The following is a 17523-nucleotide window of genomic DNA, read 5'->3' as shown; positions in this document are numbered from 1 at the left end:
ATTAATAAAGTCTTATCTAATCTAATCTAACATTCAGAATAATATGTGACAGATCATACAAATAAAGCACAACAGTCTGCTGAAATTTTTATGATAGCTCAGACTGTAGCAGGGGAAAACAGGAGCTGAGGTGCATTCAGGAACATTATGTTAAATTAGCAATTCCAATAAACAGTTTTCTCTTTTATTTTTCGAACCATGTTTTTATTGATTTTTATCTATTTGAAATGTGCTTGTTGAGTTGGATTTTTATTAAAATATGGAAATAAGGACAGTTTTTGCGGCTGCAGTTCAGTGTAGCAGAAGACTTTACACCTGAAGCTGTCACTAACACTATCTTTCCGTTCGCTAACATTTAATGTCAAAAATATTTTTAACCCTGAGTTGTTCTCAAACACACACACACACACCTTGGGATCTGACTCTGTTCTTTACATTCAACACTGAGCTTACACCGAGATAAAGAAAGTCAAATAAATAAACAACAGCTATGACCTTGGCTGAACGCAGCCCATCTGTCTGGTAGAGGAATGCTTAGAAAGCGAGACCTAATTTGAGATCAATACATGAAATAACACATCTTCTCTTGACTGGGTGTTCATCAAGGAGACCTAAGAGGCTCTAAGTCGGGAATGATGAAACGCTGGACAATTTTCCCCCTTACGTTTGTGCTATATGCCCATAAATCATTTTCAAATGGTTTTGAAGGTGGTATAGTCTGCGGAGCGCTTATCTGACCCATATCGCTACTTGTGCTTATTCCCACAGCATGGCTTCATTCATAATGCTGGGAATCACAATGAAAGCAGACAGACACAATATATGACTCAAACAGTCGAGTTAGATATTTTCTAGAGATGATATTCTGCTTTTTTAAAGCTACTGCAGTTCTTGTGAAAAGGCAGAAACACTCCAAACCTGCTAATTCAAGACTTCTTATGTAATTTCCGTCAAGTTTGTTCCTAATTTAAAAAAATGGGGTGGACAGGAAATTGAAGAGTACACTACACAAAACTTCTATGTTTAATCCTGCCATTAAAGGCTGCTGGACTTCATACAATGCACCACATGAAGGAGGTAGTTGCTGGCCACCCTGTCACACCTTGACGTTTATCCTGGAAAATCTATCCGTGCCTGTGGTTATCTCTGAGTGGCACGTGGTGGAGGAAGTGAGTGAGACACCGCTTCAAGCATACAAGGCAGGCTGGGATTGATGCAATCCACAGGGAGCCGGACGGTCCTGAGGGGAAGAAAATCTCCCATTGGTCTCGAGACAAAACTGGGGCACCGAGTCTGCAACGCCGCCGCTCTGCTGTTACTTTTCCTCTTGGAAAAAATGGTGCCATGCCCAAAAGGGATCTAGATTCACCTCGTGCTTCAAAACGGAGAACAGACTGAGACCTGTAGCTTGACTTTTAAGCGACATTGTTCGACTAATGCCACCGCTGAGGAGCCGAAAAATGGTAAGACAAAGCTTTGAAACAGCAAGAGTTGAAAAAGGAGAAGACTGGATTGAGCTGTCATGTTTAGGATCTTGCCTTTCTGCCTCACTGGGGCACACCGGGGCACTGTCGTAGCTACGGTAGCTTTTTTGTAAAGAGTCTGTTCTGTAGAGATATCTGCTCTGAACGGGGGACATGTGGAAACTCAGAGTTGTAACATTTGTGGATTGATGTCTGCCCATCAGGTTCTCTTATCAGGAGTAAAATCAAGTCAGATTAGCAGAATTATCATGGACCTCTGTCCCTGTCGGGTCTCAGAGAAACACTATCTCTGTCCCTAATGCCTTGGACAAGAGAGGAGCATAATAAATCCGTCCCTTTACGCTGCCAGCGGGCAACATGCTGTCCATTAAATTACCACCAATGGCACTCTTTATGAGAAATACACTCCACTGGTACTGTATCAATAAATAAAGTGAATGGAGAGGCGACAAAATGACAACAATGACATTCTTTGAGGAGAGACGCGCCAGCCGAAAAATACAAATTGATAATGAACGCTGGCAAAAATGAAATCACGATGCAAATGAGGCAGCCTCGTTAGGAGACAGGAAACATCCCATGCCATCGCGGAGCAGCACCAGAGGAAGCATCAAGTCAGAGGCAGGCGTGTCATAGAGGACAGAGTGCGCAGAGGAAAAGTCTTTCAGACAACATTATGCTCCGTCTGAAGTGTCGGCTCGGAGCTGTGGGAGAAATCCTGATGAGGTATCAGATGTTTAAGCAGCTTGTCAGAGAGCGAAACGTCGTTATGTCTGTTGACAAGGAATGAGTGATCAGCGTGAGGCTAAAAATGTGACGTGAAAAAACCCAAGTGTGGGCGATGTATGCTAATCGTGCAAATAATTAAGTCTACAAATCAAATTAGGCGTATTTAGCTCAGAAAAGAAAAAAAGACATTGAGAAGAGTCGATCATTTTCTCAACCATCACCACCTGTAAGGAACCAAGGGGTCCTGCTATCGAGAGTTCTGGCTGTTACACAAATTGCACAGTCACAATAGGCTAATTTTTCTCTATTTTAAAAAATGAAATGTGATTTAAATTATATTCAAAAGTAAAATGACTGACAGTCAACATCCCCCCTCTCTCCTGCTAAGCTCTCCATTTCTTGTGCAGTTCTTTTTTGGTGTCTTTGTCTTTTGATTCCCCTGAGACTGAAGCAGCTTTCAGTTAAAATGAACACTTGCTGAAAGATGGATGAGGAAAGTTCTCCGAAGACCCAATTCTCACCAAACGATTAAACATTAAAGAGAATAGGGAAAATAACTCCTTTGAAAAATCCTTGAGAGGATAAAGGAAACATATTAAAAGTTATACCAGGTGGGTACACACTCCACCCACATGCGTAAGGAAGCCTTTGCTTCGAAAACACAGAGCGTTTATCTATGATTCATGTCAATTAGCCATCCACTGCTATAGCTTCTAAATATATTTTTCATGCAGCTATGGGAGCTTGAATGCCTCTGCCTGCTGTTTCACAGGAACTGTGTTTTCCATAGTGTTTAAACCGTGCATACAGTATATGTGTGTGAGTCTCTCCAGAATATGTGCTCATGCATATGTGTGTGTTTGTGTGCCAGCGCCACTTACATCATCATCAAAGAGCTCCATAACAAAGGTGGCCACGCTGCCGTTAATGCCGATGAAGAGGTTGATGCAGGTCAGCACCACGTAGGCTGTGCTGGGCACGCTGAAGATGAAGGAGGCGGGGTACATCATGGGGGTGATGGACCACCTGCAGAAAACAAGACACTGTCAAGCACCGGGGTTTACGTGACAGCAGCGGCTGAGTTCTTGTGAGCAGAATTTTATGCCATTTTCAATTCATGAAAGCAGATTGCCAGGTCAGCTGCATCGTTTCATGGCATCGCCGACCTGGTTTGATCATCTGAATGTCCGGTAAGTGACCCACAAAAACACTGCTGAACAATAAATGCCACCCACACTTGGTTTGCAGCAGTGAACGTCACTTTTAGCTCAAAGTAATCACACAAGAGATAAAACAACAGTTTTATACTTCAGAGTTTTCACATTCAATTAATCAGTTCAGTATGTTTATTGTGTATGCAGGCGGAATTTAAAAAATCTCAGTATTTTAAAGACTTATTAACAGTTTATTTGTTGGCCTACAGTATTTGAAGGTCAGTCTCCACATTTCTTCTTCTTTTTTTTTTGGACATTGTGCAACCCACTACTGTGCACTTCATGATATGGCTGATCATGTTGGCTGTTATACATGTAACACCTCATTAACATATTGATTTCCATTGGTTTTCACTTGGGAACTCAAGACAATGATGCAACAGCCAGCACATTGCAGTCGTGCTCTGCTCACCACCGCAGCACAGGGCCTACTTCATGTGAAACAGCTTAAAATGAATGTGCTGCACATTTTGCCTGAAATAGTGCATAGTAGCAGTTACCCCTAAATTTTATGAAAATGGGCCAACATCTCCAAGCTGTGGATGATGTGCTAAAAAGATTTTTTATGCTGCCTCTTATGCCTTGAAAAGTATGATAATTGCTTGCTATCCATTATTTGATTGGTAAGTGTCTTCACACTCAAAGCCAAAGAGATTCAACTAACTAAATCAAACTTTGCTGATCAAAATACAGAAGCGACACAAGGTTCACAGACACAACCACTAAACACTAAACAAAATGAATGTATTGCCATGGATGAAAGAGGAAACAATCTGACGAAACCAGCTTCCATGACGTTATGTGATTTCTTTGCATAGCTGTAGAATTTTCCAGTTGATGTAATAGCAAGGTCATAAAAAATGGGGTCTTGAATTTGAATATTTCAGCAAACACACTAAATTTGGTCACACTGTAGCTTTCATGAAGTGCTCACAGATGTTGATGCAAAATAAACAATACAGTAAATGCGATGCTGCTGAACAGTGAGGAGAAAAGTGCGATCTGAAAAGTATCTAATAAAGAAGAATCCATGATGCAAATGTAAAATAAAAAGGGTAACCGTATGACTTACACTTTAAAAACAAAATTAGAACCTACTTTGACTGAAAAGTAAATGTTTATGAGCAAATATCACATGAACACTGTAAGCGTCGAGATTTCTCTTTTTTTGCTTACCCGTACAAAACAAGCAGCAGAATCAGAGCCGGCAGGTTCGCAGGCGAAACATAGGCTTGTTGTTGGAAGCAGAGGAAGATCGCGATCACGATCAAGCACGGGATGATGTAGTTACACTGTCAGAACAAACAAAAAAGAAAATGAAAACATAAACAGCTGATCCCAATCGCAAGTAGAAGCCAGTGCATGATTCAGAAATGTATCTTTGGGGCATTAGTGACAAGAAAAAAAGATTTTGACTTTTTTCATATTTTTAGACAAACTGGAAGGATGTGTAATTATAAAATCTGTAGATTACTTTTTTAATTAGCACCACAATATATCACTCTTTAAATGTCTAATTAATTCACTTAAAACAGACCCATCTCTTCTGTTTGAGGCAAGTGGTTGTTCAATGACACCATTAATGAACTGAACAAGCATACAAAGGTTTTCTAAAAATTTCAACTAAGAGACCAATATTGATTTAATGCTTGTTTGAATCCAGTCAATATCAAAAGAAAGCTGGAAAAGGCCTTTACTTATAGTTTTAATATTCTTTTTGGCTGCAGAGCTCTTTAATAAAACAAACCTGCAGTTTTCCACTGGTGAATAAATTATGTACTAAAAAGATAAAATAAGTAGAACGTGTTAAGGCACAATGGCACATGTTTATTTACAGTTCACAGAAAAAGTTTACATGGAACTATTACACAGCTTTCAACCAGGATTCTCTGTAATATCCCTGTTGTTGATAGAGCATGCATGCTAATGTAGAGAGCTTCAGGCTAGAATCATTACACTGATTCCTAGGGCACATTTGTCTTCCACTCAGACAGTATTTATCCACCATAATGATGAGCGTCCTGATGCCATTTCTTTACCAAAGGTACCTGATAAAATGTTTACTTCAATTATGCCTCAGGGAAACTGCCGGTAAGCCTGTTGAGTGTAACCAGCGGGGGCAGCCGCTGTCGATAATTACGTCTCAGCCAGGAACTGTTGCTCTGCTGATGCTTTTCCCAGAGGCCAGCAGTGTCAAAGCTACATTATCAATTACAGTGGATGGATACTCTTTTTACATATAACCTTAGGCGGAAATAAATCCTCAGGATAGTAGAAGAGAAACAATCTAGGGTAAAATGAGGCCTACAGCACTGAAACCTGAGTGGGATTAGTCACATTAAAATGCACGCCTTATTGTTTTTACTTAGATTTCATTCAGCATGTGCAATTAAGTGCCAGTGTACCTCGGGAAGCTACGATTAATCAAGAGGTGATACAGCGGCATGATGGAGCTGGTACTCACTATGTCCCAGGCAAAATTGGCCAACCAGTAGACAGCTGGGTTTACTCCACTGACAAATTGCAGATGCTTGGATTTGTTCACCCTCTCTTGGATGAGAAAGAGGACAAAGCTGGCAGGGATGAAGGACATGGCAAAGATGACGCAGATGGACACCACCACGTCAGTGGAGGTTGTGGCCCTGTGATTGAATAGAGCACAGCGGACAGGAAGTTGACTGGAGAGCTTCTCGACATAAAAATTAAAAATATGCAAGCCCTCACCTCAGGGTGCTTTGGATAAGACACAAATGTAAAACACAGGAACTGGAAATGCGAGACAGCTTTATGAAATACAGAACTTGAGTTCAATTGAAATCTAAATGAAATGTGTCCAATGAATTAAAGTTCCAGTGTGATATTCACTGCATTTAAATGGGGTCTTAGAGGATACTAGCTGATTTGATTTCCCTTTTCAGTGGGCACTATTCATTGCTATATACCACAAAGCCAATGCCAAGGCCAAAAAATATTACTAATCACCACAATGAGAATAACAGCGCTGTGCAAAAAGTGTGTGCATGTTTTGGTCGCTGTAAAGAAAAAGTCAAGAGATTCATTGAAAAGAGAGCGGGTGTGTGGCTGGTTCTCTTGAGCCAGACGACACAAGCAGCATGTGGCTCACTTCCTATAATGCAGTAAAGGCATTTCATTTATTACTTTGTACTGTTAGGATGCATTTAAACACATTTTGTTAGACCAGCAGAAATAAACTTAAAACTAATGTTGCAGGCGTGCGCTTGTTAGCATTGATGACTTCATCAGACAAGCATTACATACATCAATGGGAAGCACTGACAATGCTGTTTGTACATAATAAAAAAGCTTTTAGAGATCATTAGCCATCTGAAACCATTATGCTGGGTTCACCTTCAATTCATAGCTCCTTTTGGTTTCTTGGCAACCCAGTCAACCTTTTAAAATCTTGACCAGGCTTCTTATAGTTAGAAACAACTTGTTCCTTTCTCCTCCAAGATGCTGACCTTCACTTCACTGGTGTAGGCCTTCATTTATGCCATCCTAGCTTTGAAAACGTCCTTCGCCGTGTCTGCTCAATTAGCACTGGATAATATTATGGTGTATTCTTTTAACCCCCACCGTCATCCTCACCCTCGGGCAGCGATAATCTCTCACAAGACTTCCTGTTGTGTAATTAGCATATTAAAGAAGTTACCCCGTGTGGCTACGTGGCTGTATTTATCATGGCCAACCAGACGCAATTAGAACACATAAATAAAATAATTTACGGCGGTGGGTGCCAGCCCACATTTCAACAGGTTTCAAGGGCTGTATGCTCTGGTTTATTTCGGGAGATAATGTAGGGGACAAAGCTGTGGATGATCTAACCCCGAATACTTGAAGCTGGCTAATTGCTGTGAAGAAGAGGGCAAGCAATCTGCTAATGAACTAATAATGGAAGAGTGAGAAAGATGAGCCGTGGGAGTAAAATGTTACAGGACGTATTGCTTTCCTTTTCCTTTTTTAAAATAACAAGGGCTGTGAAATGTCAATGTGTAGAGGGGCAGAACGCATGAGAGAATTATCAGATCTGAAGCTCGAGGCACAACATACCGCCCGTCATTGGTATTATGCGGCATTATGTAGATAACGCTGAGAAACATTTCAGTGTTTATAGAAGAAAATTGCAATTCATTTGGCAGCTCAACCGTATATGATTTCATAAATGGGATATTTTTGCAAACAGTGTGCACAAATCAGGAACAATATTAATTCGCTGATTGCAACTAAATTACGCATTGAATTCAACAGGGTGGTAGGAACACCAGCCAGCTGCCAAACTGATAGTCCTCAGCAATTAAGAAGTGATACATGTGAAATCCATATCCATAATAAAAAGCTGCAACAGTCTGACATTCCTGAAGATGACAGAAATAAATAGAAGGGCCTGTTTTTTTTGTGCAATTTCAATGGGTGTGACCTCGCTTTTCTTTCCATCTGCATACTGCCACATTTTTGCGGCTCATGACATCACTCGCACTGAAATGGGTTGTGAAGTGCAGAGGGGAGTGTCACTTCACATCAGAAGGCGCAGTGCAAAATTGGTGTCCAAAACCTGGCAAGGGGACAAGTCATTAGTGCTGAATTATTATCGATAGAACAGCTCTTGCAATTGTCTCTCCATGACATTAAGGATGTGTCAGCGAGAAATATGAATTCAATGTTTAAGGTTGACATTCCCTTAAATTTCAGATTGGCTTTACAGGACAGGGAGACACTTTTCGTCATTGGTGGCTTTCGCAGCTCTCTGTAATTCAGGGACTTTCCTGGGGTTGGTGACAAGTAAATTATAGGAGACGTCACAACCACACTGACAGCTACCTGCAGCAAATTGACTTTGAGACCAAAAAAAAAAAAAAAAAAAATGCGGGCATTTTACCATTCATCAATTCATATAAATAAAAGACTTTTTTTAGAGTTCTGAGACTGTGATGCGGATAGTTTCTGTGAATTCATCAATCCAACTTCTAAAATAAGTCACTGAATCATGCACATTAAAAATTGTGTACTGAAAGCTACATTCATTTATTTTTTGTTTGTTTTTTTGGTCACTTGGGGGCAGAAGAACTGAGTTAATAACAACAGCTGACATGTAATCACTTTATAATATCATTATGATAAACTGTAGTGACCGTTATTACACATACAGCGGTAGCAGAGCAACATTAGCATTTATTCTGTTCTGGCCACCTGATGAACAAAATTCAATAGTTGCTCTTGTTTTAGCTCTGTTTTGTTCTCCACTAACTTCTGAAAGAAATATCCGGGTCTTAAGCTGCTCTGTGTTTGGCTTTCTTCACTAGCTAGCTGTTAATTTTGTCTGTTGGCCTAATGGTGCTGGGCAGGTTGGGGCCTTAAAACAAAAACAATCAGATAAAGGACACAAACGAGCTCAGCAGGGCTGAAAGGAACTGCAGGGCGGGATGATAATTCTTTGTGGGTTTATCATTTTTCACATGACACATCTTTGTTCAATCAAAAAACACTGAAGCTGAGCTATAAGCAACCAAAAGTAATTCCATAGTGCTTCTACTCAAGAGGTCTTTTCCCTTTTCCCCCATTTCTGGTCTGCAACCTGCACACTTATTCAACAATGAAGGAGTGCCCAAGCTAATCTGGACATCGCAGTTCATAAATTGTTGTCGTCACACTCTGCACAGAATGGTAGAGAGGAGAGGAGTCTCTCCTGAATCTGCCGTAATTATCTCCTAACCCTGGCGCAGTCTCCCTCTCTAACTCAGGGCTGTCATCAGCATCCGATCACGACATAAATACCTGACGGAGGATTGGGCTGGAGCAGCAGCGGAGTATGGAGTCAAACTGTTACTAGGTGATTGGTGGCAAGCGCTGAATTGCCTGTATAATGTCAGGAGTTGTGGTTATGGCACTCCATGGTAATTTGCTGCAGTGGGATGTATTCTACTACTTCCCATTGGAAGTCTCTGTAGAGACACAATGCAAAATATCAACAATAGATCATTTTGAGGAATACTCAAAATCAAGAAAGGTCAAAATCACTGGTCATAATCACAGAACAGAACTGCACAGAGCAGTAGAGTTAGGTCCATGTGTTGTGATTTAGCACACCATTAATCTCTCATTCTCATGGGGAGCTGCTCTCTTTCTAGCAATGGGATAAGGCATGAGAAAGAAAATATGGTATATCCTCACGAGAGGCTCCCATGGGCCTCGGAAATCTGTGCATACTCCAACAAATCCCTCATCTATCTGTCTGTCTTACGCTTTCTATTGTATTGTCTCTTACTCATCTGTTCTCCCTTTGTCTCCGCTGTCTCCGCTCCTCTTTCTCCCACTCCATTGCTCTGTCCCTCTCATTCTGCCTTATCTCTTTCAGCTGTTCTGCATCTGATGATGCATTGTCAGAAAGTAAAAAATCGCGTCTTCTAACAAGAGGCAAAATGCAATGCAGCAGCCTTACATGTTGAAAGTGCACAGAGGTCTGCAAATGCAGACAAGGCTTGCAGATGCAGTTCTGTGAAATAATTGCTGCACACAGTAGGAACTAAAAGCATTTCTTGAAACTGTGCACTTGTTTTCCATATAGATGTAAAAAAAAAAAAGTGAAGTCGTGCATACAGTATGCTGTAAGCATTTTATGCTTCAGCTAGCTTGATTACATTTCAAATGAACACTGTATTTTCCATTTTAGAGGGCATGTTCCTGCCCTGTTTTTCTCATCTGGATCATGGCAAGGCACATGGGACGCAACAATGACTAAAAGCAAGGAACATTCAAGTTGCACCTTTACCCCACAAAGCTTAAGCCCTTGCTTTAGGGTCTGACGACTCACATGGCAGCATGGGAGAGCTGCTCCTTGGTGAGGTTGAGGGGGTGATTGGACACAGAGATGCCATACTGGCGGGGGTCCTGTCCTGCTGGCAGACTTCCCCTCAGGATGGCGTTGTTGGCCACACTGAGGAAGGACACCATGCCGTGCCATGCCTGGTTGTAGAACCACACCTGCCAAGGTAGAGGCGAGCATTAGCGCTGAGAACAGCATGCAGAGGCTTTGCAGTTGCTTCAGATGTCTCCTAGCAACTACATCTAGCACGGCCATGGTCGATACATTCGGTTCTGGACAAACAATGGAGAAATACTACAACATGCATTATGAAAGAAGAGCCATTTCAAAAAGATACAAGGCATGCAGTTGCATTGTGAGATGAATTTCTTTTTCAGAAAAGGTTGTCCCATTTTTTATTTATTTTTTTTAGCACTGCTGAGATGCAACGTGTACCATCCCAGCTGACCAAAGGAAATGCTCTTCTATCTTTATTCTGGCTTTGTTAGCATGCTAACTGAGGTGCCACAATCAGCTGTTGTGAAGGGCTCTTATTATCAGAGCTGTGTGCCACATGTATGGCCACCAAAAAGGATGTCAAATCATTTATAAACCTGTGGTTAGCACATAAGTGAAGGAAAAATAGGGGGGTCTTATAGTACAGTATTGTGCTATTGTAGGGTGACAGATATTTCTTATTCTGTATTTTTATGTGTTTATATTTGTGTGTGTGCTTATAAATATTGTGTCGTATGTTGCTAGAATACAGTCAGAGATAAAATAGATTTTCGCCCATTTAGTGCACAAAAAGAGCTCTGAGAGGGGTCAAGCAATCTCTCGAGCACTTTTCAGAGCACCATACCCTTCTATAAGAATACGTAACAGAACTGTCAAACATTACTTTTTTCCATTTAATAGAAGATAAAGGCCTGCAGTGACTGCCAAATCCTGATATGGCGTAGCATGCCAGCCAGCCAGTAAAAAACATTTTCTTTTCTTTTTAATGTAAGTGATTCTCTGAGTCTGTGGCTGCTGGGGTGGAGAGGAAGAAGAATGGATGAAAGCCAGTGGGGGTGAGAGAGGACACCCCGCTGATAGTGCAGCGCTAATTAAGAGTGGATGGTGTTTGAGTGTCAGCCTAACGTAACACTGCATCACAGAGTGGGATATGGAGAAACTCGGGTACACACACAGACGTGCGCACACACGCACACACACACACACACACACACACCCTCGTCTCCGTCTGCCTGTTTGTGAGTCTCTTTCTCTTTGTTCTTGCTGTGCCTCAGACGCACAAATTTGATATTATTTTTAATATCATATTTCCTTCATCCTGCACTTTCTGAAAGATCAGCAGCTTAAATATTATTTGATGCATTCAAGATAACAGAAAGTAAAGAGCACAAGCTTGTCTGTTAAACACACAAGGGTGGTACTGAGGGAGAGAAAAATATGTGAGTAGATATGATGGCAAGCCACATTAGCATTTCTGCTTCTGAAACTACTTTAAACATCTACTTGTTCTGAGGAGGAGCAAAGCTGCAGTCACAGTATGAGATACAGTACAAGCATGAGGTATTTGTATGACATATTAACTCCAACATCAAATACGTAGTCCAGCAGTGGAAAGTACAATTATGCAAGCACTATATTTAAATATGATTAGTATTTACATTTTCTTTGTAATTCTACTGCACTATATTTATATTGCAGCTACAGTTACTGGTACTTCTTCAGATTAAGGTTTTTATAACATACCGATTTGTGTAGCAGACCTTTTCCTCATGAGTCATGTCACACCTCCTCCAATTCATAATGTGATCCTTTAGACTGGGAACCACTGGAGTAAACTACCTGACTGTATATTAAGTAGTTAAAACTAGCTCCTTCTCAATTTGCTACAGCAGTAAAATGCTGCTTACAGAGTGATGCATCACTGTTAGTAAAGTAATTTCATATATATATAATAATAAAACCATATAAACAACACTTCATAACACTAATGTAGTCAACGTGAGCAATGTAATTACCTCTGAGAGTGCATTTTAATTCACTGGTCATGAAATATATGAAAAGACGTTACCTTTATTTATTACTTTAAGGGAAAGTCACAGCTGGGCTTGCACTTATTGAATTTTACAGAAAAATAGGCTTTTAATTATTGCTGCACACCTTTTTTGCATTCCCTGCAAAGGGTTGGGACAAACGATTTGCATTAATAGACTGAACCATCATGGCCCACCCTAACGTTATAGCAATCTACTCATAACTCAAGGTGTCTCCTCCTGACTTTTGTCATGATATATGATACTATTATAGGTTTGAAGCTACAAAAATGTTTATTAGGAATTTATGGCATCATAATTTATAGTTAAGAACCTGCACTAGTTCAAATGTGAGACCAGTTTTAGATGCGTCCTGCGTCTTCACTGTGTCTGCCTATGTCCTCTTTCTCTTAATCACCACCTTTCCTCCGTAAAAATACAAACCGCACCTGCCTCACTTCCCCTCAGAGATCATTTCACTTTCATCTCACTGGATCAAATCAAACTGCAGAGCAAAGCGGCACATGGCAATGAATATAATACCTTTACGTTGTCTCTGGTTCCAAGCTCCTTCACAAACGTCTCAGCCTTCGGGAAGATCTGATCAGTCACATTAACCTAATGAAGATGAGGACAACAAGAAAAAAGAAAAAAAGAAAACTGAGTTGGGGACTTAATTGGATACACTTGGAAAACCACCACTGCTCTTTGAAATGCAAAACATGAGGCAGAGGGAGACGAGAATTAAGACTTCCGGAGAGCATTTGGGTGTGCTGAGCCACTTATTTCCCACAGACTTGGGGAAAAATGTGTCCCCTGTTATTCTGGCTACTTGCAAGTTTTTTCCTCCTCTGACGTTTCTGTTTTATTAAATAGTGCGAAATAATTAAAATCATGAGAGGAGGGAGAGAACATGAAACAAAGATTCACAAGAAACAGAAATTGCCTCGTTACCGAATGCACCAATCAGATTTCAGCAGTATGACTGGACTGCAAGTCTCCGAGCGATCATGTACGGATGGAAAATAACATAAAATAACAGGAAGAAAAGTATTTTCCAGAGTGTCTGCAGGGTTTTATGGGGAGGTGAGGAGATGAAAATGGTGGAGAGAGGGTAGCCTGGACAGGTTGCATTAAAAATGTGCTCTATTCCACTCATGTTTCATGTGAAATGAGCCTTGGGATGAGGGCTTGAGATGACAGGCATGCGATTTCCAAAGTGTCATGTTGATACCATGCTGTTCAGCCCGGCCATAAGAGCACTGAGCACATTACATGTGTGATATAAATGCAAATGGACCTCCCGTTGGACCCTGCCTTCATCGTGGGGCTATAGCAGAGGTGAGGAGGGAAATGGGGGAGAGTGGATGTGGCAGCGAGTGAGGAGAGGCCGGGGGAGGTAAAGTGCAGGTGACAAGTGGAGAGAAAGAAAAAATAAAAGGAGAAAAATCAAATAGGACATCCCAAGAATGCAAGAGTGTGCTCAGGTGCAAGTGTTTGACTGTTGTGAGAGAGGGAGCGTGGAAAGGATGGGGCACAAACGATATCTCCAGCCCCCGAGACAGTTACTTAAGGGGAAGGGACCGAGGAGATCACGCCACTCCGGTTCTTGCTTTTTCTCGCCCTGCAATCCTTCACTCAGCCGACAACACATTGTGACATTCTCAGAAATTTGGAAAATGTTCAAGACTGTATTCAGAGCGTGCGTTTGCCCTGCCGTAGACGTAGTGTGCTCCTTTGGCATAACAAAATGCTTACACAAATCATTTCAGCAACGCAGCATGAACTCTTCATCTCTTTCCATGTCACAGTGTGAACGGGGAGGGGGAAAAAAATGCCCCCCTCCACGCTGACAGGAGTATTTGTGTTAAATAACATCCGTTCCAAGTCATTACCTATTCATACACCGGGCACGAAACAAGACTCCTACTCTTGTCCGTAATGTTTCCTTCAGCAAAAGCAAGGGAATCTTAACCGTACTTTGTGTTTTTCTTCACTCTGGTTTGCATCATGCCAAGCGGCGACGGGCAGTGCCAATAGGCGGCCTTCCTGAGGATTAGCGGTGGCTGAAACGAGATGAGAAGTGGGCCAGCAGCTGCCTGGGTCTAATCCTTGACAAACTCCTCCCCGCTCAAGGACAATGACAAGGCTGGTTTGGCCAGCGGACCTGCCAGTGCCACGGCTAACGACACAGCAATAAAGCCACTCGAGTGTGTGGTGACTTTTTTGGCAAGTATTCCAATGTGGCCTGCACAGCTCAGTGGTCAAATGGTCTGTGTGACAGTGTGGTCTGTCTATGTGTGTGTGTGTGTGTGTGTGTGTAGTTGAGAACTTGCCAGGAAGGAGTTCACAGATTGTTAAATTAGGGGCTTATTTCTCTGAATAATATAAATAATTTGAACAAACTTTGTTTGAGAAGGTTAAACAAATATTTCTGGGAACATTAGTGACATTAAAACCATATACAAAAGACATTGTGTCATCCGAGGTACACTTTTTGGCGTAATTAAACAACTTCCAGCACAGAGGTTTTCTTGTTCTCCTCGTTCCAGTCATCTCTCGCAACACCCAACCCTATTTCTACCTGCTAGACACAGGAAATGTAATTAAACAGACATTTCATAGCCCACTTCCCAGTCCGCGCAGGTGTCCGAGAGAGCAAAAACACGCTACCTCCCGTTAACGTCTCACATCACAATGCCTGCCGAGCAGGAGAGAGCCAGACATTTCCCAAGGACAGTGTAGCACTTTAATAACAAGGAATGCAGAGCTGGGACGGCTAATGCCCAGCCATTAGAGTTACATCATCGCTGCCGCACGAATTAAAGTCACATTAGCGTCGAGATCCGGGAGACAGAGAAGGGAGCCCGGGTAGGGATGAGACCGGAGATGCCTGAGGGCAAAGCAATGTGCTGATCTCAAAGTAGTTTGAACGTCCAAAATTTGAAATGTTAATGAGAGACGGTGTGCATGCAAGACAGAGGCTGAGGAAGAGACAGAGAGAGAGATACAAGGAGGGGACAGAGAGTATGAAGTTCAAGAAACACTGCTGGAGTGAAAGTGTATGCGTGTGTGTGTGTGTATATATATATATATATATATATATATATATATACAAACTGAATGGAACTGAGGTAGTTGAACGACACAAAGTTCAGTAAAAATGAGAGTGAAAAGGTTTCCGGGACTGCGTGCAAACGTGTGTTCCTGTGCAGTGAAGCCCCAGATTCCTCGACTTATTCAAAGCAACGCACAGACAATCGCAGCCTGTTGCCATGGACACTCACCAAAATGGATTTGAAGAATCTAAACCACCTCTCCTCTTTGCTTTCATTCTCCTTTCTCAATCGTTGAAGAATTCAGCGAGGTCTTAAAGTCCAGGACAAATAACATCACCTGTGCCCAAGACACAAAGCTAACCGTACAAAGAACGCCACGCTCCAATTCAGAGCAGCTCACCCAAAAGACGACTGGCAAACTGCAGCCTTGAAAGGAGAGAATCCGTTTCTGAACCTCTTCTTCAGTCACAAAACTCGTCTAAACATTTGGTTTCAGGCAAAGAGTTACAACACAAAAGTCACAATACTGTTGATGACTCAAAGTTTGATTTGAATCATGTAGGTTAAAGTGTATACAAACAAAACCAGGCCTGAATTACCAGGAAGAACAGGAGCCCTGACCTGCATAGATCTTCCTTTACGTCAACACATCACAATGTGTCAGACATAACAATAACAGTGATTGAAGTTATAATCTCTTTTTTGACAGCAGATCAGTTTGAAATCTTGCAGGGAGTAATGGAAAAAGAAGGAGCAGCCGCAGCGAGCTGTTTGATGCAGAGCTGCAGGCAACAGGCTGTAAACCTCCAACTTCTCAGCAAGGTAAGAACCTCCTGCTGTCTGCAGACTCACACTGTGTGCAGTATAAAATCAGATCATGGTTGCTCATGGAATGATAGACTTCTTCTTGATTAATATGACAAAAGTTTCTTTTGCTGCCCCCAGAATTACGTAACCCGTGGTGTTAAATCACATTTGCTGTTGCCACCGGTAATGACAGGTGTCAATCAACCAGGACTGAAACCTTCGAGACTTTAACATAATAATGTTTGGGAACACTTGAAAAGGGGAAAAGTGAAACATCAGGGGTACATTAATGTAACTCAAGATCAACCTTGTGGTGGTGCTAGAGAAAAAGAATCAAGATCGCCAAAGTCCTCTGGAGACCATGTATGTCTTCACAACATTTCATGGCAATCCATCTTATACTTGTTGACAAATTTCAGTCTGGACCAAAGTGGTAGACCAACCCACAGACCACCTGATTGACTGACATTGGCAAACTTTAAATACTTGATACTGAAAAAGTTGTGTTGTCTTGTTTAACTATATTTGGCTAAACTGATTCACTAAAATGTGGATATTAAACTCCAGAACTTTTATTTGTGGTTTCAGACACAGGACCTATTTGACCGTATTTAACAAAGCCCACATTTCAGGATCAGCACGCTGTTTTTTTTTTTGTTGTTGAGGGAGGCATTTTGTGTCCTTTAGGGGTCTTTGTTGATGCCTCTGGGCTAAACAATATCAGCTATCAACAGGCTTGACTCTGTGAAATATTTATTAAGTACCTGGAATGAACTGAATAGGTCTTTGAGATCCTTGAATGCGGCTTCGATCGTTGCCTCGGTCAGACGGACTTGGGAGTTGACCGCTCCGACAGAGATCCCTCCATACCTGGAGTGGAAGAAAAAAAGCACAAGGAGAGGGAGGTTTAAGTGGAGATAAGATCATATGAGTAATGCCAAGGATACACACAATGCCACATCTTTATTCTTGCTTTGGAAAGCCATTCACACAAGCATACAGACATACAGTAACAACATACATTACACTGGAAATAATGGAAATATGATCTGCAAACATGACCAATCACTCACAGGATTGAATGAACACATCAACCTAATGCTTACAATTAATCATTTCTGTCACTGGCAGTTTGCTCTAAATGTTTTTATACAGTGAAATGGCAGGTTAAGGCAGGCGTATGAAAGAGAGGCCCAGCAGGATTTTGTCAAAGCATGACAACAGCATAGCATGTAGAGAGGGAAATGGCAGCAGGATTTTGTCCTTTCATTCACATTGCACTCAACTGACCTTCTAAAAGTGAATGCATCAACACCACAACAGCAGCCCGAAGTAGTAATTTGGCTCTTTTTGTGTCAAAGA

At 41.6% G+C, this 17523-nt stretch overlaps 1 protein-coding gene across 1 annotated transcript in view; it reads right to left on the bottom strand.

Annotated features, from left to right (window-relative positions):
• Window positions 1-17523, bottom strand: part of LOC121626768 (phospholipid-transporting ATPase ABCA1-like) — a 133449-nt gene that overhangs the window by 35617 nt on the left and 80309 nt on the right. Inside the window, exons 33-38 of the mRNA XM_041965438.1 lie at window positions 16926-17031; window positions 12839-12913; window positions 10257-10426; window positions 5892-6069; window positions 4604-4719; window positions 3095-3239 (exon numbers count right to left, since the gene is read on the bottom strand). Coding sequence (XP_041821372.1) covers window positions 3095-3239; window positions 4604-4719; window positions 5892-6069; window positions 10257-10426; window positions 12839-12913; window positions 16926-17031 — 790 coding nt within the window. The remainder of the gene's footprint in view (window positions 1-3094; window positions 3240-4603; window positions 4720-5891; window positions 6070-10256; window positions 10427-12838; window positions 12914-16925; window positions 17032-17523) is intronic.

The sequence above is a fragment of the Chelmon rostratus genome, chromosome 23, assembly GCF_017976325.1.
Source record: "Chelmon rostratus isolate fCheRos1 chromosome 23, fCheRos1.pri, whole genome shotgun sequence".
NCBI lineage: Eukaryota > Metazoa > Chordata > Actinopteri > Chaetodontiformes > Chaetodontidae > Chelmon > Chelmon rostratus.
This window is presented reverse-complemented; position numbering and strand designations above follow the sequence as displayed.